The following is a 25,602-nucleotide window of genomic DNA, read 5'->3' as shown; positions in this document are numbered from 1 at the left end:
TACAGAAGAAAGTCAGAGCAAAGACTCAGGGCAGGAACCTGGAAGCAAGAGCCATGAAGGACTAGACATGGCAACAGGCCAGTCTGATCTGATAATCCCTCAGATGTGCTTCTTCCTCACCAAGTAACTCAGGAATGTAACAAGCTGACAATAAAAATCAACCAGAACATACATAAATATGTTTTGCACTATTTAAGGATGTTTGGGGTAGAAATTGAGCCACTAAGACTACTGGAAATTTATAGGTTTGTGGGAATGGGGAGGGTTATTTGTGCACGCCCATGCGCATGTGTGTGTGTGTGTGTGTGTGTGTGTGTGTGCGCCAAAGGCCAACACTGACTGTCATTGTCTATCCCTCTCTAATTTTTTGAGCCAGGACCTCTCTCTCTTTCTCTCTCTGAACCTGAGGCTTGTCATTTTCATCTAGACTATCTGGACATCGAGGCCCAGGGATCTACCCTTCTTTGATGCTTTCAGCACTGGGGTTAAAGATGTGTGCACTGTACCCATCTTTTCATGGGTGCAGGAGATCTGAACTCATGGCCTCACATTGGCATGGCAAACACTTACCCCTCTTATGTTCTTTCTAATATTTCTGTTTTTATATGAGGATTAGAAAATGTATTCTAGTGACTAGTATTTTTTTAATACCTCAAATGAACACACAAACACATTCTAAGTTGAAAGTTACAAGGTCCGAAAGGAAACAAAAGGTAGGTAAAGGTCCCCATTCACAGAATACCCTTTCTCTTCAAGCCATGCTTACGTACTGTTTGGTTGCTTCAACTACTCTCCCAACTTCCATTGTATCTCAAGGCAATACACTCCCAGCACAGCCCCTCTGATGGTTACCATTCCCATGATGCTCACAATTTAACTACTACTGACTTTCTGTACATGACAACACTGTAACTGATAAATTGTTCAAGTTTTCTGTGTAATAAAGATGAACTATAACTTTTTCTAGTGAAAGAACTGGACATTGTTTAAAATCAAGATTCACAACAAACACACCTCCACTCATGAAAACACTCCTTCCATACAGCCTATAGATTGATGTGATTTCAACAGGAACAGCGGATCAATTTTAAGCATAACTTTTTGATTACTATTAAATTGAACTCCAGTTTTCCAAGCCATTATTCTATAAAGTTTTATTCATTCTAGCCAAGAACATCTCTTTGGTGTGATCTCCCTTGTACACATATGGCTGAATTGTAATGCTGTAGAGAAAATTTGTCAATACTAGGTGGTTTCTCATGCTTTTAATCTCATCTCTCCAACAGGCCCTCTTTTCTCTCTGATGGCAAGGCTATGGAACAAACCCATTTGTTTCCACTTTTTTTTTTTTTGTTTCCACTTTTTAAAACAGCAGCTTTTAATCTGTGGGTTGAGACCCCTGAAGGTGTTGAATGACCCTTTCACAGGGGTCACATATCAGAAATCCTGCATACCAAATATTTAAATTATGAACAGTAGCAAAATTACAATTATCAAATAGCAACGAAAATAACTATGGTTGGTGGTCACCACAACATGAGGAACTGTATTACAGGGTCACAGCATTAGGAAGGTTGGGACCCACGGCTCTAAAGGAGTGTTCTTTCTGACTTCCCCTCTGCTCTCCTCCAGATGTTCACTCTTTTTCAGGATCCTGTCTCACATGGCAGTGAGAAAGCAGAGACAGACAGAAACAACTGCACCTTGCTACCAGTGAAGCTTCAATACTTCTTGCACCTGACAGGCCATCTCTTCTGACCGCACCTCACTGTCACAGGCAAAATGCCTCTGCTCCCATCTCAGGCTGACATAGTTTCCACTTGACTTTGGGATTCTATCGTGTCTTGCCACCACACGGACGCTTTTATTACTTTCAACCCCTCTTGCATGTGCCATGGGATTTCCCGTTCTTAATCGCCCCGTCTGCGCACACTTTGTGTCCCATCCTTGTGCAGCTGCTGTGTTCATTTTTCTCTGTTCCCACTGTACAGCACACTCTGCTGAGCTGTTACAGCTACAGACTCCCTTCCTTTCCTATCCTGCTCAAAGCAGGCTCCGCCCTCTCCTTCTTTGACTCTTGTGTTGATAAAGCTTTCTGCCTAGCTTCTGACTTCTGAGTGGTTATGTGACAACATTTTGTATGATGGCATAAGTTTCTTCCTGAAATGCTATCACCCGTGGGGTTCTGTGACACAACCCCTCTCTAGTCTCCCTTCTGTCTTGAGGGTCACTCCTTTTCTTCTTGTATTGGTCCTTACTTGTTAGACCACAAATCTAAACACCACTCCAGACCTCCTCTCTGTCTCTACCAACTCCTAGGCTTATATCTCCATGCTAAAGACTCCACTCTCTCTTATCTGCAGCCCAGCTTCCCCCCAGCACTCCAAGTATGAATGTCCAAGAACCCTATGTTTCCACTCAGATGTTTAGAAGGCATTTAAAAGTTAACAGAGTAAGAGAACAATGTGTGTGTTCCTGTGTGCAGACACATGTGTGCGGAGGTGTGAGGGCACATATGTGTACCTGTGTGTAGAGGACAGAGTACGATCCTGGGTGGGATTCCTCAGCAATGGTGTCTACTTTACTCTAACACAGGTTTCTTTCTTGCTTGGAACTTGGCACAGTAAGTGGCAGTAAGCCCTGGGAGTCTGTTTGTCTGTGCCTTTCCAGCACTGGGATTACAAGTATGCTCTACCACACATGGATTTTTGATGTGCTTCTGGGAAACAAACTCAGGCCCTCCTTGTAAACACTTTACCAACTTTTTGCCCAGCCCAAGCAAATAATCTTGATTTCTATCATTGTCTTATTTTGTACTTTCCTCTTGAAACTTGTTTCCTTCTGGTTATGAAGTGTGTGTACATGCTCGTGTGTGTGTGTGCAGGTGCACATGTACGTGTTGTGCAGGTATGTGTGGAGACTGGGCATTTAGTGTCATCTTCAATCACTCTACCTTATGTTGCTTTTTTTCTTTTTGTTTCTTCTTCCCACCTTATTTTTTTAGAAACAGTCTCTCACTGATTTGAACAGGCTGGCTGGTCAGCAAACCCCCAGTATACCCCTATTTCCATTTCTCCAACACTAGGATTATAGGCATGTACCTGGCTCTTTATGTGGGTGTTAGGAATCTGCTCTCAGCTCTTCATGCTTCTGTGGCAAGCACTTTACTAACTGAGCCATCTCTCTGGCTCACTTCAGACTTCTTTTATTCAGTATAGTGTTTACCCAGATGCTCAAAACAAAAATCTACTTGTCATTTTTCATTCTGTTCTATTCCTGACTCATCACAGGCCATTCGTGTACAAGCCAGACTTGTCATCTAGTTCCAAATGCATCCTGAATGTGTCCACCATCCATATGTCCACAGTAACGCACTGCTGAAGAAACTATTTGCAAGTTATCTTTTCTAGATTCCTGCAGTAGCAGACTCTCTAGACATCTTTTTTTTGAGGGGGTGCTGGGACATGATCACCATGGTGACATGAAGACATCTATAGGACATATTACTCAATGCTTAAAACTCACTAAATTCAACATTTCAATGCTTTGGTCTAATTACAAAGTTCAACACCAAGTTAGGCTCAGTTGCTCTGCTATTTCACACCAGGCCAGATACTCAGCATCTTTAAACTATACTGATCACGTGATTCTTAAAGTGCCACACTCTTTCTGCTGGCTGTTCTCTCTGTCTGACCTTCTCTCTTCTAACCTTTGTATAGTTGGGTTCTCTTTGGAAGTGTTATCTCTTTTAGAGGCTCCTCTGATCTCAAACATCAGAATTTTCTGGTTTGCGTTTTTAAATTTATTTTTATGTTTTATTTGTGTTTATGTGTGCCTGCGTGTGCTTAGCTGCCCAATGAGGACTAAAGAGGGTGCTGGATCTGTGGAGCTCAAGTTATAGGAGGTTGTGTGTTACCCCCTGTCATACTCTGTTCTACTGCTGTGAAGAGACACCATGACCACAGCAACTCTTGTAAAGGAAATCATTTAACTGGGGCTTTTACACAGGCACACACAGTGCTGGAGAAGTAGCTGAGTTCTATATCTGGATCTACAGGAGGTAGGAAGAGAGAAAGACTCTGGGCCTGGCATGGGCTTTTGAAACCTCAAAGACCACTATCCCCAGTGACACACTTCCCCCAACAAGCCCATGTTTACTCCATTAAGGCTATACCTATCCCAGCAAAGTTACACCTCCTCCTCCTAATCCTTTCAACTAGTACCACTCCCTAAGCATGCACATATAGAAGCTGTTTTCATTCAAACCATCACACCCATGTAGGTCTTCTGGGAGAACAGCAAGTGCACTTAAACACTGAGCCACCTTTCCAGCCCCTGGTTTAAGTCTTATATTTATACACTCACTTTGTGTGTGTGTGAGATCTATAGTCCAGAATGTTGGAAATCGTTATAGATATTCAAAATGATTAAACTGGCCGGGCGGTGGTGGCGCATGCCTTTAATCCCAGGACTTGGGAGGCAGAGGCAGGCGGATTTCTGAGTTCGAGGCCAGCCTGGTCTACAGAGTGAGTTCCAGGACAGCCAGGGCTACACAGAGAAACCCTGTCTCGAAAAAATAAAAATAAATAAATAAATAATTAAATAAATAATAAAATGATTAAACTGATGCAAATGAAAACATTTCCCTAGCTTCCAGGTGTCAAGAGTCACTGTCATTACTATCCCTAAATCAACAGCAGCATTTTACACTTAGTGACTCCTCCAGCTAGGAGCTGCTCTAAGTGCCAGATGTCCTTCATCCCAGTCATCTAGTGTCCTTCCAGGTGGCTGCTACTTCATCCTCACTTCACATACAAGGAAACTGAGTCATGAAAAAGAGTCACAGGACTAGAAAGTGGCAAATCCAGGATTCAGACCACTTAGTCTAATTTCACAGCCTCGGTACTTAACTTAGAAAGATGATAGCTCCTGTATCAGCAGCAATAGTGATAGTGAATATCTAACACTTGCCAGGGACTTGGACTTTTACTTAATATTCACTATAAGCACTCAATGAAGTTTTAATATTCATCTTACAGATGCGAAATAAAAGAAGTGAAACATCTGGCTTAGGAACAAGTAGGAAGGAAGTATTGCTGTTCTGGTCCTTACGTTTCCATCAGAATGACTGAACTTTGTTCCATGGCTTATAAGCTACAAACTCAGGAGCTCTGTGGATTCTGGAGACTAATTTCTTATATGTGCAATTCCCTTGACTTTTCTGTTCACTTTACAGATGCTTGAAGATGGCCTAATGTGGACTGCTGTTTCATGGTAATTCTGAGTGCTATTGGGTTCTGCTGTGTACTCCCCCCTTACCTGTGAAGAAACTTCTCATAGGTCTGGCGGAAGGCAAACCCTGCCCGGCGCACTCTCACATTCTCCAGTAGGCCCAGGTATTCTACCTGATGGCGGCAGCGCTCATCATCAAATATCTGTGGGGACTTCTTGTCGTTGGGTTTGATGCAACGTACGTAGTATGGTTCCTAAAGAAATACATAAGCAGTGACAGAACTCAGGCCCAGACAAGGGATGCCAGTCGTTAGTGTCAACTGTGCCAAACTAAGCTCAGTGCCTCTGGCCACTGGGGCAAATACCTGTAAATGAAACAGTCTTCCTTTCTGCTTCAATTCAAAGTACTCATGAAATCAGCAGTTTATATTTAAGACTCTCAGAAACAGTAGTAAGGGGTTAAAGCTAAGGAGCAAGTAATTAGGATGTGTAAACACTGAGTTTTGTATATTTACAAATATCTGAAGGAATAACTCAAAAGAAGAGAAAATAGGCCGGGTGGTGGTGGCGCACGCCTTTAAACCCAGCACTTGGGAGACAGAGGCAGGCGAATTTCTGAGTTCGAGGCCAGCCTGGTCTACAGAGTGAGTTCCAGGACAGCCAGGACTACACAGAGAAACCCTGTCTCGAAAAACAAAAAACAAACAAACAAACAAACAAACAAAAAGAAGAAGAGAAAATAGCAGCTGTGATCAACTGTGATGGAGAAGGTCAGGCCTGGGAGTCGTCCTACAGAGGCTCCCTAAGTGTCAGCCATTGTTATTATCTATATCATTGTTCTTGCTGCATTAGTTTGGGCTTCGAAAGACAGAACCTTTATGAGTAACAGAAACATTATAAAGCCATCAATCGGCATTAGAGATTCTATGAAAAAATCCCACTAAAAAAAAAAATCTCCCCTTTATGTCAATTACATTTTGTACCAGGCTTAGATGTCAACTCCTGTTAAATAAAAAGCCATGTTTGGCATAGATCCTGGTACACTGAGGATAATGAATAAATTATCACTGGATGAATCAAAGAGGTCAAATATATCCTACTTGTAAGAATAGTGCCTGTCTTTCTCTTCTCTGAATCCATTATCCATCAGACACACAGATGCACCCTAATTAAGACAGAGTCCTACATAGTTATATTAGGTAATTTTGAGCATTATGGAGGGCTTGAGATGGAAATGGTTTAAGAAGTAGGAGAGTTTTGAAGAATGTGAACTGATTTACACTTAAAAACATAAGTTTTTAATACGAAAAAGGAAGCTGTAATTATATATTTATTATGCTCCTACACTATAAAAATAAAGTTGTTTTCTTCCTTCTTTGCAAATCCTACTGCATTAGCTTCCTATTGTTGGTACAGCAGATTATGACAAAGTTAGTGGCTTAAAATTTTATTATCTCACAGCTGTGAAGGTTAGAAGGCTAAGATGGGTTACAACAGCTAAAGTCATGGTGATATAGAGTTATTACTTTCAGAAGGACCTTGGAGATAGCTTGTTTATCTTTTCTGGTGTGATGGTAAATTGTGATTGTTAACTTGACTGGACTGAGATACATCTAGGAGATTAGTTAAGTGCACCTCCTCACTCTCTCTGAGAGTGCTCAGGGAAGGTTAACAAAGAGAAATGTGGGTAGCAGAGCCTTAGAGGCTGGGGGCTTGACTGGCATGAAGGGAAAGGGGATGACCCATAGCACGCCACATCCTGGCTGCCGCGATATCAACTGTCTGCTCTACCATGCTCTTCTTGTCACAATGGAAGAAAAACCAAGAGTCAAAATACATTTTGTCTCCTTTCAAGTCGTTATGTCAGTTATTCTGTCACAACAATGAGACTCCATCTCACACACAGCAATGACTGTTTTCTCATGTCAGCTTTTTGCTTCTGACTCTTTTGCCTCCCTTTTCCTACCAAAGGGCTAAGTGATTATATACTGAACCCACCCAGATGTCCTTGGATAATCGCTAACTTTAAGGACTGCTAATAAGACCTTAATTTCACCTTTTCTGTGGAACACAGTTACATGGATTCCTAAGTTAGGAATCTATGGAATAACAGCAACCAAAGTAAATATGGCAGAATAAAAGGCATGGAGAGTAAATTATGCAGCCAATGATTTAATCCGTCATGCCTATACAATAAAACCCTGACTAACAATTCACAACACTTGGGCTTGGAGGATATATTGATGTATTCAGTGAATGGTACAACCTTACTCCTTGGGGACAGAAAGCTACTGTACTCAGACCCTACTTCCAGCCTTTGTCAGCCTATTTATCTTTTCATCTGGCTGTTTGTATCCTTCATAATAAAACTGCTACCATAGGGATAGAATTTATACAGTTCTGTGAATCATTGTAACAAATTATTAAATGTAAAGAACAAACAAGAAAACTTCAAAAAGTGTATCCAAGTCATACAGAAGTGGGTTCCAGAGACCTCACTTGAAGATGTCATTTGAAATCAACATCAATCTTATAAGCAACTTTGTCCTTTAACTTGTTGGACCAGATGACAATTTGGCTAGTGGTATCAGAGGGAAATAAATTACAAGATACCTAGTAGATATCAGGTTGATGTTACCTGGTAGGGCCACTATTCTGTCTAGCATACCTGTCTTTATTTTGGTCTTGTCATCTATGGAAGAGTGACACGACCATGATATTTTTGCATAAACCATTAAGAGGCAGGAGTCTCTGAATCTGGGCTGACTTTGTGACTTGCTTTACCAATACAACACAGCAGAAGTAATACTAAGGGACATTGGGAGAGGTATCCATGACAGACACTGCCTTTATAGCATGCAAAGAAGCCAAACACTATACAAATAAGATACCCAATCATGACTAGATAGTCAGGCCATAGTCATTCACTCAACTGCCCATCCCTGACATCCTGACCTCTGCTTGTTGAGCCCAGCAGAATTACCCAGCCAACTCATTGAATCATGGGGAATAATGAGCTGTAGTTCTCTTAAGTGTTATATTTAAGAGTAATTTGTTATGCATCAAGACATATGCATCAAGAGATAACTGATGACAGGCTTGGCGGCCCATGCCTTTAATCCCAGCACTCAGGAAACAGGCTGGTAGATCTTTATGAGTTTGAAGGCAATCTGGTCTACATAGGGAGTCCTAGGGTAGCCAAAACTAGATAGCCTTCTGAGCCTTTTGGCATAGAAGATCTCACTGCTTGGGGAATAAACCTACACAAGCGGTACCAAGCACAATAAATATCAAAGTGCTTTTTAGATCTAAGCACGTTCTGGTGCTGATGTAACCCTAAATAGAATCAGCATATCTGCACCTTAGTGATCACTGCTATTAAGTAGTGTGATTACATCCTCTTTAATGTCAGATTGGCCACATGTAGAATCACCTCGGATACTGATGTAGTACATTTCTGTGTGTGTCTGAAGGGACAGTTTTGCAAAGAATTAACGGTAAGGATTACGGTTCTGCAAATCATTATGGTAAGATCTGGCTGGAATGTGGGAAGTACCATCATATTGGGTGGGGCTCTGGGTAGAATAAAAGGGGAAAAGGAGATTGAGACTTGAGTATCAGCATTCATCTTCCCTCCCTACCTCTGGCTCTCCATGATGTGAACTATTCTGCAGTACCAAGCCTTTCCCACCAAAAAGAACTGAATTTTCAAAAACAATAAGCCCAAATAAATTTTTCTTCATTACACTGCTTCTGTTGGGTATTCTGCAGGCATGTGCTACACACACACACACACACACACACACACACACACACACACACGCTCATGTACATGCAGAGTCAATGAAATAAATAAATCTCCAAGAGCTAAAAAGAAACCATATAAACATTAGTCCAAACAGAAGTCTGCATAGCTGTAATATTTACCCAAAGTAGACTTAAAGATAAAAACGAGGAGGGAAGGAAGGGGTGTTTCTAACAGATGAGTGGATCAACCAACAGAAAGATGTGACATTCTAACTTAAAGGAATACAAAATATTCAAAGCAAAGACTGACAGTGCACAAGGTACACGAGGAGAGGTAGGTAAAGTTAGAGTTCATAACTCACTTTTCAACCCAACAAAGAAATTAGTAGGGATACTGTACAGTTGGACAATCTGATAGCCAAACTTGATCTACTGTAACTTGCACAGAATACTGAATATAAGGTATGTTTAAATACAAACAAAACATAAATGAAACATAAATTTAATGAATTTCTAAGGATACGAATCACACTAAGGATATCCTCTGGTGAAATGCTAAAGTTAGACATCAGGAGGAACAGAGATAATTAGAAAACCTTCATGCTTTGGAATTAAGAAACATACTATTGATGACTCAGAGGTCGGAATTATGAGGTGAATTAGGAAATACTTTGAACTGTGTCTATATGCAGTGATGTGGACACAGCAATCAGTGCAAGGAATCATCTGAGGCCAAACCTGAGACTTTATTGATAAGTGGAATCACACTGCACTGAGCAATAGCACACAGGAAGCAGAAACACCACCACAAGACACTAACAACCAATCAACAAGTAGGGAAGCCCTTTCCTCCTGCTTAGTGATGTAAGTCACTGAATAAAGAATCTAGTGGGAATACTTTTTCTATATTTAATCAGCACTCTGTCTCAGCTTATAAATGCCACCTCCTCTCTCACTTATAAATACCAAGACTGATTCAGCCTAAGCAACCCTAAATTTGACAAACTCAGTGTTGTATAAAGGCTAAACTCCTGGAGTTCATAGTGATCTCATTCTCTTAACCTGTCTCCTTAGGTTTTATGTGGAAAATATAATTTGTAAAAGTATGCCAAATGGTGCATGCATTAGCTAGAAGTTAATGCACTTCAGTATACATCTATTTGATCTGTTTTGCACACTGTCAAACAGTCAAGGCATATTCAAATTCATTTAATAACTTACTGATCATCTGTTGGTAGCATTTTACAGAGCCATCGAGATGTACATAAAGTAGGGCCTATTCTCTGCATTTAAAGATATTCTAGAGCCTAGATTCTAGGCAGAGAGAGGAGATAGTACACTTAAAACACTGTGGAGAAATGTTCCATGGAGTTCTACTTCTGCAAAATTGACTAGGTAGTACTCATCAACTTTCCAATGAAATCCTGAAAGGCAGAGGAGAAAAGATGGGGAAATGCCTCTTCCAACCACTACTGTAAGGTAGTAAGGAAAGCTCTGGCCCAGACCAGAAGCCAAGAAGCAGATGCCAGGCTGCTTCTGGATCCTGGTGCAGATCTTCACTACTGTTAGTGAGCTTCTAATGTTGGTAAACACTCAGCTTCTCTTTCCAGCAAGAGTTTTTCTTATGTCTTTGTTTGTGGAAAAAACATTCTTTGGGTATGGAATTCTAGTTAAATCCTTTTCACTCTGCCTGATTAGTATTCTTTCAAAGCTAACCTATCTCTTTTCTGGCTGCTGTTAAGAGACTTGTCTCTGAAGCAGGTGTGGTGGTGCTCACATATAATCTCTGTACTTGGGAGCTGGAGACAGGAAGATCATGAATTCCAGCTTATTCTCAGCGGAAGAGAGCTCCAGGACAGCCCAAGCCACAGAGGAAGAGCCTGTTATCCACACAACAAAAGCAAACACATTGTTTTGTCTTTTTAGGCTCTGGACTTCACTAGGTGTCACATCAGATTTCCTTTAACTTTCCCAGCTTGGGGTCAGCATGGCTTCTTGGCTTGCTTAGAGTGTGGTGTCTTATAACAGTCTTAGAATTCATGGGTAAATTTCTTCAAGTGTTGCTCTGTGTTCCTCCCTTTCCATATACCTGAGTACATGCATGCTAGTTGTGTTCATTATTTTATGGCTCTAAGTGTAATCCAAGATAATTTTGAACTTTTTAATTTTTACTAATTTTTTTGTTCAGCTTTATTTCTGTAACTTGTCTAGTTACTTGTTCTTTCTTATATTTCCAGGCTCTTCACTAAACATTTTGAATTTTGGTGTGTGTGTGTGTGCGCGCACACACATGCATATGTATATGCATGCATACATGTAAGTAGGCATGTAAAGGCCAGAGGTTGATGTAGGATGTTGTCCTTAATAACTCCTTCATGTTATTTTGTGAGACAGTCTTTCACAGAACCTGGATCTTACTTTCAGTAAGAATGGCTGTCTGTGAGCCCCTTGGGATGTCTGTCTCTTCTCTCTAGCACTAGGTTGACAAAGATGCACCACCATACTCAGCTTTGGCATGGGTGTTGGGTTTGGAACTAAGATCCTCATGATTGAGCCCAGTGAGCCGTCTCCCCAGCTGTGGACTACATTTGTGATTGTTCCAGGAGCAGGGGTTGTCACCTGGGCCTGCTGTTTAATTCCACTCTAGCATATGATATCTTGAAGTCACTTAAAAAAATCCTTCATTATTTATTTATGTTATGTATTATGAGTATTTTGCCTGAATATAGGCATGGGACCACATATGTTCTTGGTGCCCACAGGAGACAGAAGAGAGTGTCAGTTTCTTTGGAACTGGAATAACCCATGGTTGTGAGTCATCATGTGGGTACTGGGAATTGAACCTGGGTCCTCTGAAAGAGCAACAAATGCTCTGAATCGCTGAGCCATCTCTCCTGAGGATAAACCCACCCCCTAACCCCCCATAGTCACAGTGCGCTCCTATTTTCCTTGTAGAAAGTCTTTAAGGTCTGTTATGAAGGTGATACCCTCAAGAAAATAATTGTGTTTTCTTTTTTTCAGAAGCTTGAGGCAATACAAGACCTGGACTCCCTTAAACTAAACTGCTGGGTTTAACCTTTTTAAGCCTCCTCAGGTAGTGTGAACATGGGCTGCGAATCTCATTAAAGCTGGCTTATAATTACATATTCTTGAGAAAGACTTGCTGCCTTCCAACACCTGACACCATTTGGCTAAGTGTCAAAGACTAAGATAGGCAGTTTCCTCACTGACAATGGAGGATTATTTCTAGCTCATTCTAGATGTGGTCTTTTAGGGATATAAATCATTGTAGGGGTGTGTGTGTGTGTATGTATGTGTGTGTATGTATATGTGTGTGTATGTGTGAGTGTGTGTTATCAGTTTAATTTGGGTAAGCCCAAGATTCCAGTTCAAGAACCTAGACGGGAATGCTGACAAATCACCCTCAGGTGAGAAGGCAGCTCTAAGGCTGTCCTTCCACCCAGTCAATCTCTATATTTACATAGCCCCTGGTTTACTATTCCTTAAGTTTACTAGTTTCTGGTTGGCATTAGAAAGTTGATTTTTAGAAGAACTTACTTAATACTTGTGTTGTTTCAGGTATCTTTAGTAGGCTCTGAATTTATTATGCTACCAGAAAAGACAACTTTCATACATACTTTTAGGATCTTTTGTCTGTGTTCTTACATTCAACCAACCTCTTATTTTCTCATATCAACCTTGTATTGCTGTAACAAAACTCCTGTAAAATGAGTGTCCTCTCTTCACACCTCTCATACAGTTGACAGGTGCCGATATTAAAGTTTATAAACGGTAACTGAAATCGTCAGACCTGATGCTCTTGGAGGAGTTGGAGGGCAGTAGACTTCTGATTAGTGATTCAGAATTCTTAAGGTTACTGTTTTATTCTGACTTTCTATTTCATCTTGAATCAACTTTAACAACATGTTTCTAGCAAACTAAATTTTAAAATGTGTCAGCAGTCAGTTATTCCGACACACTGACCTCTAGTATCAGAGGTTATAATGGCCTTCCATTCAAGCTGTTGGTTTTTAAAATCAGTTTTATTAGAGGTTTTCTCTATTTACTAGTTTTTTGGTTTCTCCATTATGGTTAATTTCTGCTATTAAAATTATTTTCTTCTCTTTTGAGTTTCTCTTCTGGGCTTTGAGTTGAACCTACCTACTTTTATCCATCCTTGTTGCTTTATAAAGGTGTATCAAATGCTGACATCTTATAAATGTTATCAGTGCTTTGTCAAGCAGTCCCAGATAGTTTATAATTTCGCTGTGATACTCTCTTAAGTCTGTGACTTATTTAGAAAAGCATTTTATTTCAGAGTTTTCAGGCACAATTAGATAACTTGCTTTGAGGATAGAGAATGGAACTGTCTATCTAGTCTTCAAAATAGTTGTGTCATTGTGACCCAGCATGTGGTCAATTCTTGAGAAGGATTTCATTTATACTTGAAAGGAATATATATTTCCTATTCCCTGGGTACAGGCTTGTTTTGATGTATTAGAAAAGGTTGGAATTAGGTTTTCATAGTTTCCTGTTTTTGATACAGTCTCCCTGTGTAGCCGAATCTGACCTGGAACTTGCTGTGCAGCCTAAGCAGGCCTTACATTGTCAGTCTTCCTGAGATGACAGATATATATTTATCCATTTTTGAGAACAGTGATTCTTTCACTCGTTAAATGAGTATAAGTGCCTGCTGGAGCAGCATCTCTTTCCTGCGTCGTATGCCTTCTTTCTAGGTTTACTTCTTTACTGGATGCAGCAGATTAAAGAGGACATAAAGAGTACAGAGACAGAGGCTCAGGGTGTGAATGGCATTCTGGCCTTCATGCTCATTCTTCTGTCTTTCTGGAAAGTTAGTTCTACAAGAGGAGGGACTGAGCTTATTGGCTATCGGTTGAAGCCCAGGAATAACAGTGGGAACCATGGAAAGCTACTGCACAGATGTGCACTTGCAGTATTTGCCTACTGTAGCCAAGGTGAAGTACAGATGCAAATGAATTCTTTCACAAGGAAAATAGATTTTTAAAAAGATAACAATAAAGAAGAAAACATACAATACAATTACCAGAAGAGAAAGATATAAAGGAGCTAAAAATAATGAGTCCTAGAGCGCTGCTAATTTATCAAACCTGTCAAGAGCAGCAGTTAGGAACAGAAATCTGCTCTTTAAGGGAGGAGAAAATAAAAGCTGTACTTAAAAATAAAATGGAAAAATAACCAGACTCAACTTATCAGACAAGATTACAATCAAAGCAACAGCAAGAATTAGAAATAATTGTCACGAATCATGCGTATAGTCCATCTAATGCAATGTGAGGATAACAATTAGAAGCTACATTCTTGTTTAAACTCCTTCTGGCCATTTGCTACTCACACAGGATGGATGGTGCACGACTACAGCTACATTCAGCTGTCCCCACCTCCTGTCCCTCCCTCTCTGGCCATGCCCTACTTTCCAGCACAGATTTAGTTTATCTTTCCAGGTATGGTATGCCGTACATCTAGTTGAAACCACAATGGCAGTTTCCCCTTGACCTTAATGGTAGAATAGAATGTTTTATAAAGGAATTCATCTGGGATACAATTACTTTAGTCAAGTTTTTTTTTTTTTTAAAAAGCAGGAAAAAATTTTTATTGTTCACTTTGAATATACACTGTTCAACTTAAGGATAATTACCTAAAAAGTAAATCAAACATGTGTTCTCTAATATATGTTAATGTATGTTAAGAGGGAATTTATGGATTATAAAGGACATTTAGAAAGGAGAAGAATTACCTTTGAAGCAAGGTTGTCTACTAAAGCAATCATGGAATTCTTAAACAAGGTGGCAGCAGTCAGAGGCCTCTTGGTCACCTCTGTAATGCTCAGCTTGCCTTCAGGCCACATGTTCTTCAGCACAGGATTTGAGCTGAGAAACAGAAAGAATGAGTCAGAAGCTGCATTTAAATAAGGGGAATAAAAAAGGCAATCCATGCTGTCAAGTGTGTCCTAGGATCACAGTGCACTGAACATGGGATTCACAAAGCCTAACTGGGAAGACTGTTGCATTAGAAAACTATGGTTACACCATGACGAATATTGCACCACAGACAATTTTCAAACTGTGGAACTTTAAAAAAATCCTTTAAACTTCTTTAAAGTGACATCCATTAAATTACTGTGTAGATCTCTTGCATAGATAATGTGGCTCTCAGAATATACATATACATATGTACCTTATTGTCTTAGTCAGGGTTTCTATTCCTGCACAAACATCATGACCAAGAAGCAAATTGGGTAGGAAAGGATTTATTCAGCTTACACTTCCACATTGCTGCTCATCACCAAAGGAAGTCAGGCTTGGGAATCCAAGCAGGTCAGGAAGCAGGAGCTGATGCAGAGGCCATGGAGGGATGTCACTTACTGCCTTGCTTCCCCTGACTTGCTCAGCTTGCTTTCTTATAGAACCCAAGACTACCAGCCCAGGAATGGCACCACCCACAATGGACCCTCTCACCCTTAATCACTAATTGAGAAAATGCCTTATAGCATGGAGGCATTTCCTCAAGGGAGGCTCCTTTCTCTGTGGTAACTCCAGCTTGTGTCAAGTTGACACACAAACCACCCAGTACACTTATTTTATATAAACACACACACACACACACACACACACACACACACACACACACAAAACCTGTGGAATGTTTCTGTAATGACCAAGAAAATGAAGACAAGTCTCTAGCAGGAAATGGTTCTCATGCCATGGCAGACAACAGGGAAGGAAAACATTTTCTATAGGTAACCAATACTTGGCGAGGGATATGGACATAGCTGTTCTGATATTTTCCTGGATTAATGAACACACTCACAGGCAGTGCTAGTGGTTCTAGCACAACATTAATATCATAGTAGGGCTACTGTGACCCAAATCTAAAAATGGACGTCAGGCCAATTCCATGTTGAAACCACAGATTTGTTACTTGACTTTGTGGAGATTTTTTTCTCATAAAATATGTATAGTGCCTCAGCTGTGATTTTCTTCTGTCTCCCTTTGGGTGCTTTGTACTTTAAAATAGCTGGGGCTGGAAATGTTGCTTCGCTGTGAGACCTTTTGTCTTGTCAGATTGTTTTTTCTGACAAATTTGGGGTTAGCAAAGACAACAATGAACAAGCATTCACTGCTAATTAATTGTATTTATTCCTCTGCACCTTGTCCATTTTTTTTCCCTTGTGGAAGACTGAGTTGGTTCTCCAAAGCACGCTGTGAATGTGTTTCACACCTGCACAAAACGATCACTGTGAAACGGAAGAATGGATGATGCTGGGGGCAGAGGGGTGATGTGAGGTTGGCTGTGTGCCCAGAGAGGACAACGCTTCCAACATCACCACTGTGGAGGACCAACTACCATCCATGCAGCCGGGAAATGGATCAGGATAGTTTGATCACAGTACGGTGCTAGCCTGTCATTTCCAGTCATACCCTTATAAAAATGAACATATAAAAGCACACTGTTTTTCCTTTCTTCCCTTTAGCAGAGAAGTAATTCAAATGATGTTCTGGTGTACGGGCTTCCTACAGTGCCTTTCAAACACCTACTAAACAGGGTTTCCAGATGGTAGAAAACTGTGTGTAATGTACTTCAAGAATTTATCCATGTGCAAGAGGACTTCGGAGCACTGTTGTTTAGACCTAGGCAGTTCTGACCCAAATTCTTCCTCTACCTTTTTTACTGCTGGTTGGAACTGGAGACTATTCTCATACAATGTTGTAAGTGAAAGGGAAGAAGAGGACTGAAAATATGATTATATATCACATTAGAAATGATATAAAAAGAATCCAAATAGACATGGTCATTTAAAGAGAGAATTTTCAGGCCAGAAAGTCATTTATACAATATTATCAAATAGTTTTTTTTAAAGATTTATTTATTTATTTATTTATTTATTTATTTATTTATTTAATGTATGTAAGCTTACATTACACCAGACACACCAGAAGAGGGCATTGGACCCCATTACAGATGGTTGTGAGCCACCACGTGGTTGCTGAGAATTGAACTCAGGAACTCTGGAAGAGCAGTCAGTGCTCTTAGCCTCTGAGCTATCTCTCTAGCTCCAAACAATTTTTTTTAGATATCTTAAATACTTGGATAAATACTTGTATGTTACCTGATATGGGTACTAGGAATTTAACTCCAGTCCTCTGGAAAAGCAACAAGCTCTCCAGCACCTAGATTTTTTTTTTCTTTAAAGTAAGAGAAACAAAGCCAGAAACCTAGAATGTATAAAAGGTAAGGAAGATGTGAGCAACAAGAACGAGGAAAAATTCATGCACTTGGCAGACAATCTGCCGGCTCCACTCTTCCGTTTACAGACACATGTGCACAAGAGTGAACATACACATCACTCCTGTGTGTATGTGCAATTGTTGGGCTCTAAAGAACTAGAGAGCCAAGGGTCACATTGACATACACAAATAAAGGATGCATTCAGATTTTGGGAGGTTGGTCAGCCACAGAAACATCAAAAAGTATTTGTGGGTCAACGTGTCTCATCTAAAGGCTACCTCACTGCAAAGTCTTTCCTATTACAGATACATGACGTAAGCAGCACTGAGCAGACATTTAATCTTTTCACTGCTCTGGAAGATGATAAAATGGACTCACCTTGGCCCAGTCTAAGTTCCTTTGTTCTAACTCTGTGCTTACCAAGCACACAAGCAGACTAGCTTCTGTGGGTACTATTTTTCATTGTCAATTAGTAAGCAAGTTCCCACTGCTGTCTGGCTTCCCAAGCAGGTTTTTCCAATAGAAAACAACCTGTCAGACCAATGTAAGGAGTGCACCCTGTGTAGCTGTTCAATATTTCAGGAAATATATCCGTGTGTTAACTTCATTTCTACCCTGGGGCTGTGATCCTGGGCTACATTAGTCTACACTGAGAGGTGCTACTCTGTCAGCTGATTTTCTGGGCCATGAGAAATGCACAAATATAACAAGTACCATTTTGTGTTCCTTTTTGGACACAAGCTTGACAGCATACTGTGACATTATCACTGGTCAAACGTGGTTATATTTCCAGTGTAACATTTTCTATAGAGAAATGCTAGAGTCTGCCAGTTGTTCCTCAAATGGGTGCACACCACCTGACAAACTGAACACTGACTTTCTTTTCTGAAAGTCATGTTCTCCTATGCCCAGCTCCTGCATGGACTTGCTTTCCTATTTCGATGTGTTTGCAACTTTATACTGCTGACAGCTCTGTTCTCATTCTTTGTGACTTCAGCATCTACAGACAAACCATTTTAGACCAAAAGATCTTGAAAGCATTATTTAAACATCTTGTGAAAATCTTTTCATTTTCTGTTCTCTCTCAAGCCCATGTTGATCAGACATTTGTCTTGATCACTGCCCGGAAATCAGTATTTTCAAGAATCCAGTGAGTTATCCCATGAGCAAATACAATTGGCTAATCTTGGCACCATTTTTGTTTTTTATTTGATATTGTTTCTTACTGTTTTCTTCTGTTTTAAAAGAGATTATTTATTCCATGTTTATGTGCCTGAATATACACACACTGAATGTATGCAGTACTTATGTAGGTCCAGAGAGGGTACCAGAGCCCTTGGAATTGCAGTTTTAGTTGGTTGTGAGCTGTCTCATGTGGGATCTTTTGAAAGAACAAGTGCTCTTAACTACTGAGTACCACTGTGTTATTTATTTATTTATTTATTTATTTATTTTCTTAAAGTACCCCCTGCTGGGCCTCTATGACACTGGATTTGTGTTTTTCTTCTATCTTTTTAAAAAATTGGATATTCTATTTACATTTCAGATGTTATCCCCTTACCCCATTCCCCCTCCCTCTGCCCAGGAACCCCCATCCCATCCCCCCTCCTCCTGCTGCTATGAGGATGTGCCCCTCCCTCTTCCCACCTCCCCACCCTCAAATTCTCCCACACTCCACGTCCAGCCTTCATGGGACCAAGGATCTCCTCTCCCACCTGTGCCTGACAAGGCCATCCTCCCTTACATATACAGCTGGAGCCATGAGTCCCTCCCTATGTGCTCCCAGGCTGGTGGTTTAGACCCTGGGAGCCCTGATTGGTTGGTATTATATCTTTTCCTCATGGGGTTGCAAACCTTTTCAGCTCCTTCAGTCTTCTCTCTAACTCCTCCATTGGGAACCCCTTGATCAGTTCAATGGTTAGCTGTGAGCATCTGCCTCTGAATATGTCAGACTCTGGCAGACCTCTAAGGAGACAGTTATATCAGGCTCCTGTCAGTATGCACTTCCTGGCTTCCACATCAGCGTCTACCTTTGGTGACTGCACATGGGATGGATACCCAGGTGGAATGATTTTCAGACGGCCCCTCCTTCAGTTTCTGTCCCACACTTTGTCTCCATTTTTGCTCCTTTGAGTATTTTGTTACTCCTTCTAAGAAGGACACTGGATTTGTGTTTTTCTTCTATCTTGTAGAGTTCCCTCAGTTTTCTTTCACTAAATGTTGGACCATTAGGGATCAATTATTTTTACCCTACCTTTTCTTTACTGTTATTTTTAAATCTACTTGTTCCTTGGGTAACTCTTCTAGTTTCATGGTCTTAAATATAACCAGCATACCAACATGGAGAGGCACTTCCAGCCCCGCCTTTCTGGAGATGCAGATGAGATTCTGCAGTGGGCATTTCATTGGGTACAGTATGGACTTCCACATTCAAAACATACATTGCCATATAGGCTCCAGCATCACAACTGGGTTCTGGCTGCTCATCAGCTCACAGCTCCACTCTCCTTTCTGAATATCACCTGGTCTGACTCTTCTTCACCTTGTCATTGCTAAGCCAGCCTCAACTGGTCTCACTAGCTCCATTTTTGCCTGCGACTATATTTTTTACACAGTGGCACTAGTAATCTCCTTAGTAAAAATCACCAGAGATCATGCTTTGCAATGGCTTCCTCTCTCCATCCTTGTTATTACCTTGGCTCTCAGACTGTGATTCTGGTCCTGTCCAGCTCTCTAAATTCACTCTTACCATTCTCCCCATCTCCCACTGTTTCTAGCATACAGCCTTCTTGCTGTCAATACTCTCAGTGGATTCCTTCTTTGGGGCCTTGGACCAGCTGTTCTCTCTGCTTGAAATACTCTCCTCCAGGTAGCAGTGTGGTTCCTCCCTCACTTCATATAAGTGTCTGCTTGATGCTGCCTCTTGTAAGAGTTGTCCTATTTTTAATGCCTCCCCTGTACCTCTACTCTTAATCTCACCTACTTTTTCTGAAAGTTATTTATTTATTATTAGAAAAAGAGTGGTTTCCAAACTGTTTCCCCAGCTGTATCTCAGAGCATAGAAGAACGTGTGACTCAAAGGTATATAATATAATCTTGTAATCTATTGGGGAATTACTTAGGCTTACATGAATCTACAGAATAATGGTCAAGATGCCTCTTCTGCCTTCCGGAACCTTCTCTCCATACTGGGTTTAAAGTTCCATCTGTTGTCTGTTTTTGTTCTATATAGCTTTCTGTCTTTAGGTGGTTTGTCAGGGAATTCTGCTGGTCAGTCAGGACCATGGCTTTTTGATGCCAGGTGTCAGCCTGAGAAGAGTGCCTGATACATGGGTGCAAAAACTCTGCTGTGGGAATCTGAGTAAGGAACAGTTTGAGGTGGACCAGAGGCTACTTGACACTAGTTACCTCTGGCCTGGCTTTGAAACTACTGAGGACATTGGTACATAGTGCCAGAAGGCTGGTAGCAGTGGACAGAGAAAACAGAGACAACCTATCAAGGAGAATCAGGGCAAATATTACTGGTATTAGCAGCCCCCGCCCCAAGTCTACAGATCTTATTATCTTGAGGTCATATATATTTTTCATACATTAAGCAGAGCAATGCAGAAAAGTCTGCTAATAACTCTTAAAATTGTCACATAAAGGAATCATGTGCATACACATATACACTGCAATGTATGTCAAAGAGCTTGAAGTAAAGGTAACAATCATACCTGTTATACATGAGGCGCTTGAAATCTTGAAATAAAGTATCTTTATTTTTGTCAATAAAACCGATGGCAGAATAGCTGGGGAGAGAACAAAGCACAAGCATCATTGCCATGTAAGAGCCATACCTGGGCTTCCCTGGTGTGTACAGGTCTTCTGCTATTAGTTTTGCAATTAGATTTCTGTACAACCGGTTCACTTAGTTCTGAGGTAAAAGCCAGACCTTGCATACTAAATAAAAACTACTCTGCTTCTCTTCTTCAGGAGGGAAGTAGACACCAGTTCCATTGTTCTAAGAATATCATTTTCTACTGGCTAGCTTACCTCAAAGAGATGGCTTCAAAATAGATAGCTGTATTTATCATCCAGCACTCCTAAGATAAAAGCAAAACAGCTGCATACAGGAACTAATTGTCCCATCCGTGGGGAGGTCAAGTGACTTGCCTAAGTACCACTCAATGTGCAGGGTATGAGAGAGTCCAAGGAGAACTGCAAAGGATGGTAAGAACTGGGTAAGCAGAGAGGACAAGTACCGGCAGCTAACGAGGGGCAACAGGCAGGATGAAGGGCTGGAAGCAGGCACATGCAGGAGCATTACAGAGAGACAAGCCCACTATTCACCGTCACAGGGAAGGCAGAAAGCAAGGCTTTAAAAGACCAGCTAAGATGGCAGTTGGTGAGAAGAGCCCAGGCAGGGGAACTGCACTGCTGCAGTGACTGGAAAGGCCTCTACAGGAGGAAGCCACTCTGTGCTGGGGTAAAAGAGTAACCAGGGTTCTGGGTGAGTAGGTAGGGGTTAGGTGACAGCACACAGTAACTCTAGACTCCACCTTAGCAGTTCTGCTCTCTTGCCTGTCTCTGTTTTCTACTTGACAATCACATCGATACTTCTCAGGCCCCTAACCCTGACCTTTAACCTTACATATTTAATTTTGCAAAACAAAAAATCATCCCAGGTGTGCTATCCACAGGGATTTAAGGCCGCCACATCCAAAATTATTTTGCTGCCTGCCTGACCTAAATCTTCTTCCTAACTCTTTCCTGTCATTTTTAACTAAACACGTGAGCTCCCCTACTCTCAATCTATTGTTAAGCCCACACAGGTTGAATTTCAAAGGCCATAGTACAGTGTTCAAGCTTCACTGTGATTTGATCTTGTCTCCTTTTCCAGGCTTTCCAATCTGTATAGCAAGAATGGATACACCCCTGTTACTTCCTGAATATTTTTTCACCACCCTTCCCACTTCATCCTATAAAAATAATTCCTAGCACTCAGAGCCTAGCAGCATCAGCCTCCTCAGGCGTACCACAACACCTAAAAATATTACAGTGTTTTCTTACTCAGAGTTTGTCACAACACTTGCTGTGACTCATATGGAAATGATTATAACCTATCTTTTCTTATGCATACATATGTATATGTACATGTGCATATTTATGCTTAAATATACATTTAATCACATGCGTATATGTACATCTTGTATGAAAAGCACCTTGTGGTCAGATACCATACCCTATAAAGTATTGGGAATCTAGAAGATAATCCATAAAAACCCAGTAGAGGATTGAAGGCTAGAGGAGAAGCCTGAGGCAGTGAATGCCAGTTGGAACTCTGGACCAGGAGCCTAGAAACCTAGTTGCTGCCTCAGTTCTCCAATAAATATGACATGAGGCTTTGGGCCAGATGTCTACTTGTTCTGTTGAAGTTGATTTCTCTATAAAATGAGAGGACCTGGGGGCAGAGGCCTCTGTCCAGCTCTGCCCTTTACACCACCCTGTTCATCAAACAGCAGCCTGGGATAAGGCTTGGGCTTATCCTAGTGGGAAGCATCTCAGTGGAGCTGGACTTCCTTACTCAGCACTCTAAATCCTGGACATAGGGTCGGAAGGGTGGGTGATGATGACATCTTGCAATGATGGCTAGTTTGACGGACTCTAATTTAGACTCATATAGTTTTATGATTCTGGATTATTAATTTAGTCAGAAATAGCTATTAAAGTTTCTTTAAATGTCTTTCCAGCATTTATAAAGATAACCATTTGCTTTTGTCTAGATTAATCTCTTCTTGTAATAGGTTACGTGGGAAGAATTCCTAACATAATAAATAAGGAAAAGGTAGAATTCTTTAAATGTTAAGGAACAATGAAGACTAGGGTTCAATGAAGAGTGAGACATAACAAATACAGTCTGAACAATGATCCCCATACCAAGTGACAGTCACACCACCATCCCTTGGGAAAAGAACTCCCATACTGAACTTGGGAATGCTGTCTTCTATGGTAAAGAGATGTGATTTTGTTAGGGATCTTGAAAGAAGAAACTAATCCAATATGCGACTGGGGGCCATAAATGGCCACCAAGTCCTTTTTACACGGAGGGGAGAGTTAACACTCAGGAGAAAGCAATGGACAAGGAGCAGCCACAGGAGGTAAAGCCAGAAGCCAAGGAATGTCCATAGCATCAAAAGGTGGAAAGGGGGCAGCTTCTTCCCAAGAGAAGCTTCTGGGACAGGTGTAGCCTGTCATTGCCCAGTTTTGATCTTCCTGCCTCCTGAACTATGAAGCTACGAAAACTGACATGTGTGCCTCTGTGTTTGTTGTTTTTGTGGTGCTGGGAGCTTCGCCTATGCCAGTGAACATTTTACCACTAAGCTGCATCCCTAACCTAGGTGGCTGCTGTTTAAGTCACTGGTTTGTGACAGTCTGATACAGGAGCACCTGGAACCTAACATACCAAGGTAATTTTCACACCATTTGGTATTTGTCAATTGCTGTTTTTATTGTAAGGCAATAAACAATTTAAAAAAATAAGAATTCTATTTTCAGACACTATCTGACAATAATATAGTAAAAGCCCTGCAGACACTGGGTGCTCTGCAGTTCCTTGCCCCTCACTCTCTCCTATCTCCAGGCTTTCACTTAATGGTGCTGGACTTGTACACTGTCTCCTCCAGCAAGATTTCTCCAGACTCTTCACTGCTCCCATGATGCTGAGTGCCTCCCCAGCTTAGACCTTTCCTCCCTTCCTGTGACATGGATGTATCTACTTGTATTCACTAATCTGCTGGCTTCCTTCGGGCAGAATCTATCTTATCTGTGTGTCTACGGTAGACCCTAACCAATAAACCCCTGTTTCCAAGGTTTATTGATAACACTAGTTCACTTTTATTGAGTTCCAACCACACCAGGAAGTACACAGTCACACAACATATGCTCAACCCAAATGTCTGAGAAGCAAGGAAGAAATGAGACTATGCCATTTTCTTCAAATCAAGAGACTAAAATATGCTGATCTACAAAATGACCCCCCTCATACACACGCGAAAAGAAAGATAACTGATAGTTTCCTAGTATTATTTTCTGAAGAGAGACTGCATGCAAATCATCATGCTAGGCACCAGAATAGATACTCACACCACGTCACCTGCATAATGCCGGATTCGAAAGTCCCGATCAAACTCCAAGATTTTGTCTGAGGCACAGGTCTAAGAGATAAAGGACACACATTTGAAAAAAGACATTTTCAACTTCTAAAAGAACATTCTAACTTAATATGACCAAACATCACAAATTACAATACCTAAATAAGACCCCTTTCTGTGGGGTTTGTTTAAATCCACAGGTGACAAGGTAAAGGCTTTTGGCAGAGATTCATGTAGCACACAACTAACCTCCATTTGCTGGCTGCTCTAATAGTCAATATGGTCAATTGGCTAGCTCTGGACAATGCATATGAACTGTGGCTATTCCATACCCAGTGTGGTCAGGGGATGACAAATGATGCTCTTTATTTAGTTGGATATAAAGGCTGGTTCCTAGTAGGTGGAACAGCCAATGGAAGAAATATGGCTTTCTGAGAAACAGACATGCACTGTGCATGCTTCTGACACTTGAATCTTTCTCTTCCATGTTCCACTTGGGAGGATCACAATGAAGGCTTGTTGTCTGTGAGGCACATACATATCACAGTCCATATAATCTACTCTTAGAGTATGACAATGTCTCTCTCACATACATGGTTGAAGCTCAGTGAGGTAGACAGATAACACTACATCAAATTTCTAGTAAGGAGTAGCCCTAGAAAGGCTCCAGAAACAGAAAGAAACATGTCTTCATGTATACAGGGTCTTGGCTCATCTGCTTGCTGAGCTGGGGTCCAGCTTAGATGCTCTTCACAAAAATAAATAAAATGATAAATCCTCTTTATCAATGAAGGGGAATACTTTGTGAAATGGCAGGCTTTATATTCCCTGGATTTGTTCATGACTTCCTCCAACTTTCTTTGCTAAAGTAGAGGCCAGGCAGGTAGACAAGTAAAAACCTACACAGTACCACTTAGTACTGTAATACTAGTACCACTTAGATGACAGTGTCATACCGCACACAATCCTATCCAAGTCAGCAGGCTTCAGATGCTAAAGGAACGATGTCTAAGAGTTTCACAAATGAAGAATTATAGGAAGTCAGAGGTTTACTCTGTCTCTTTAAATATTTACCTGAGAAAGAAGAGAGTTAAGTAAATCTGGGGACCAAAGTATCTAGCATAAAGATGTCTCCAAACTATATCCTCCTCCAGATCTCTCAAGCTGCACTTTTATTTTTAATTGTGCCTATGAGGGTTTGTGCATTGTGAGTGTGAGTTCC

General features: G+C 41.0%; 1 protein-coding gene across 1 annotated transcript in view; it reads right to left on the bottom strand.

Moving 5' to 3' along the window:
* The window catches only part of Myo1d (myosin ID), a 289,429-nt gene that overhangs the window by 156,751 nt on the left and 107,076 nt on the right, over window positions 1-25,602 (bottom strand). The window contains exons 12-15 of the mRNA XM_028759311.1: window positions 24,373-24,443; window positions 20,964-21,038; window positions 14,756-14,888; window positions 5,320-5,486 (exon numbers count right to left, since the gene is read on the bottom strand). Of these exons, the coding sequence (XP_028615144.1) occupies window positions 5,320-5,486; window positions 14,756-14,888; window positions 20,964-21,038; window positions 24,373-24,443 (446 nt within the window). The remainder of the gene's footprint in view (window positions 1-5,319; window positions 5,487-14,755; window positions 14,889-20,963; window positions 21,039-24,372; window positions 24,444-25,602) is intronic.

This window comes from Grammomys surdaster, unplaced genomic scaffold (assembly GCF_004785775.1).
Source record: "Grammomys surdaster isolate TR1022 unplaced genomic scaffold, NIH_TR_1.0 126278, whole genome shotgun sequence".
NCBI classification, from domain to species: Eukaryota; Metazoa; Chordata; class Mammalia; order Rodentia; family Muridae; genus Grammomys; species Grammomys surdaster.
This window is presented reverse-complemented; position numbering and strand designations above follow the sequence as displayed.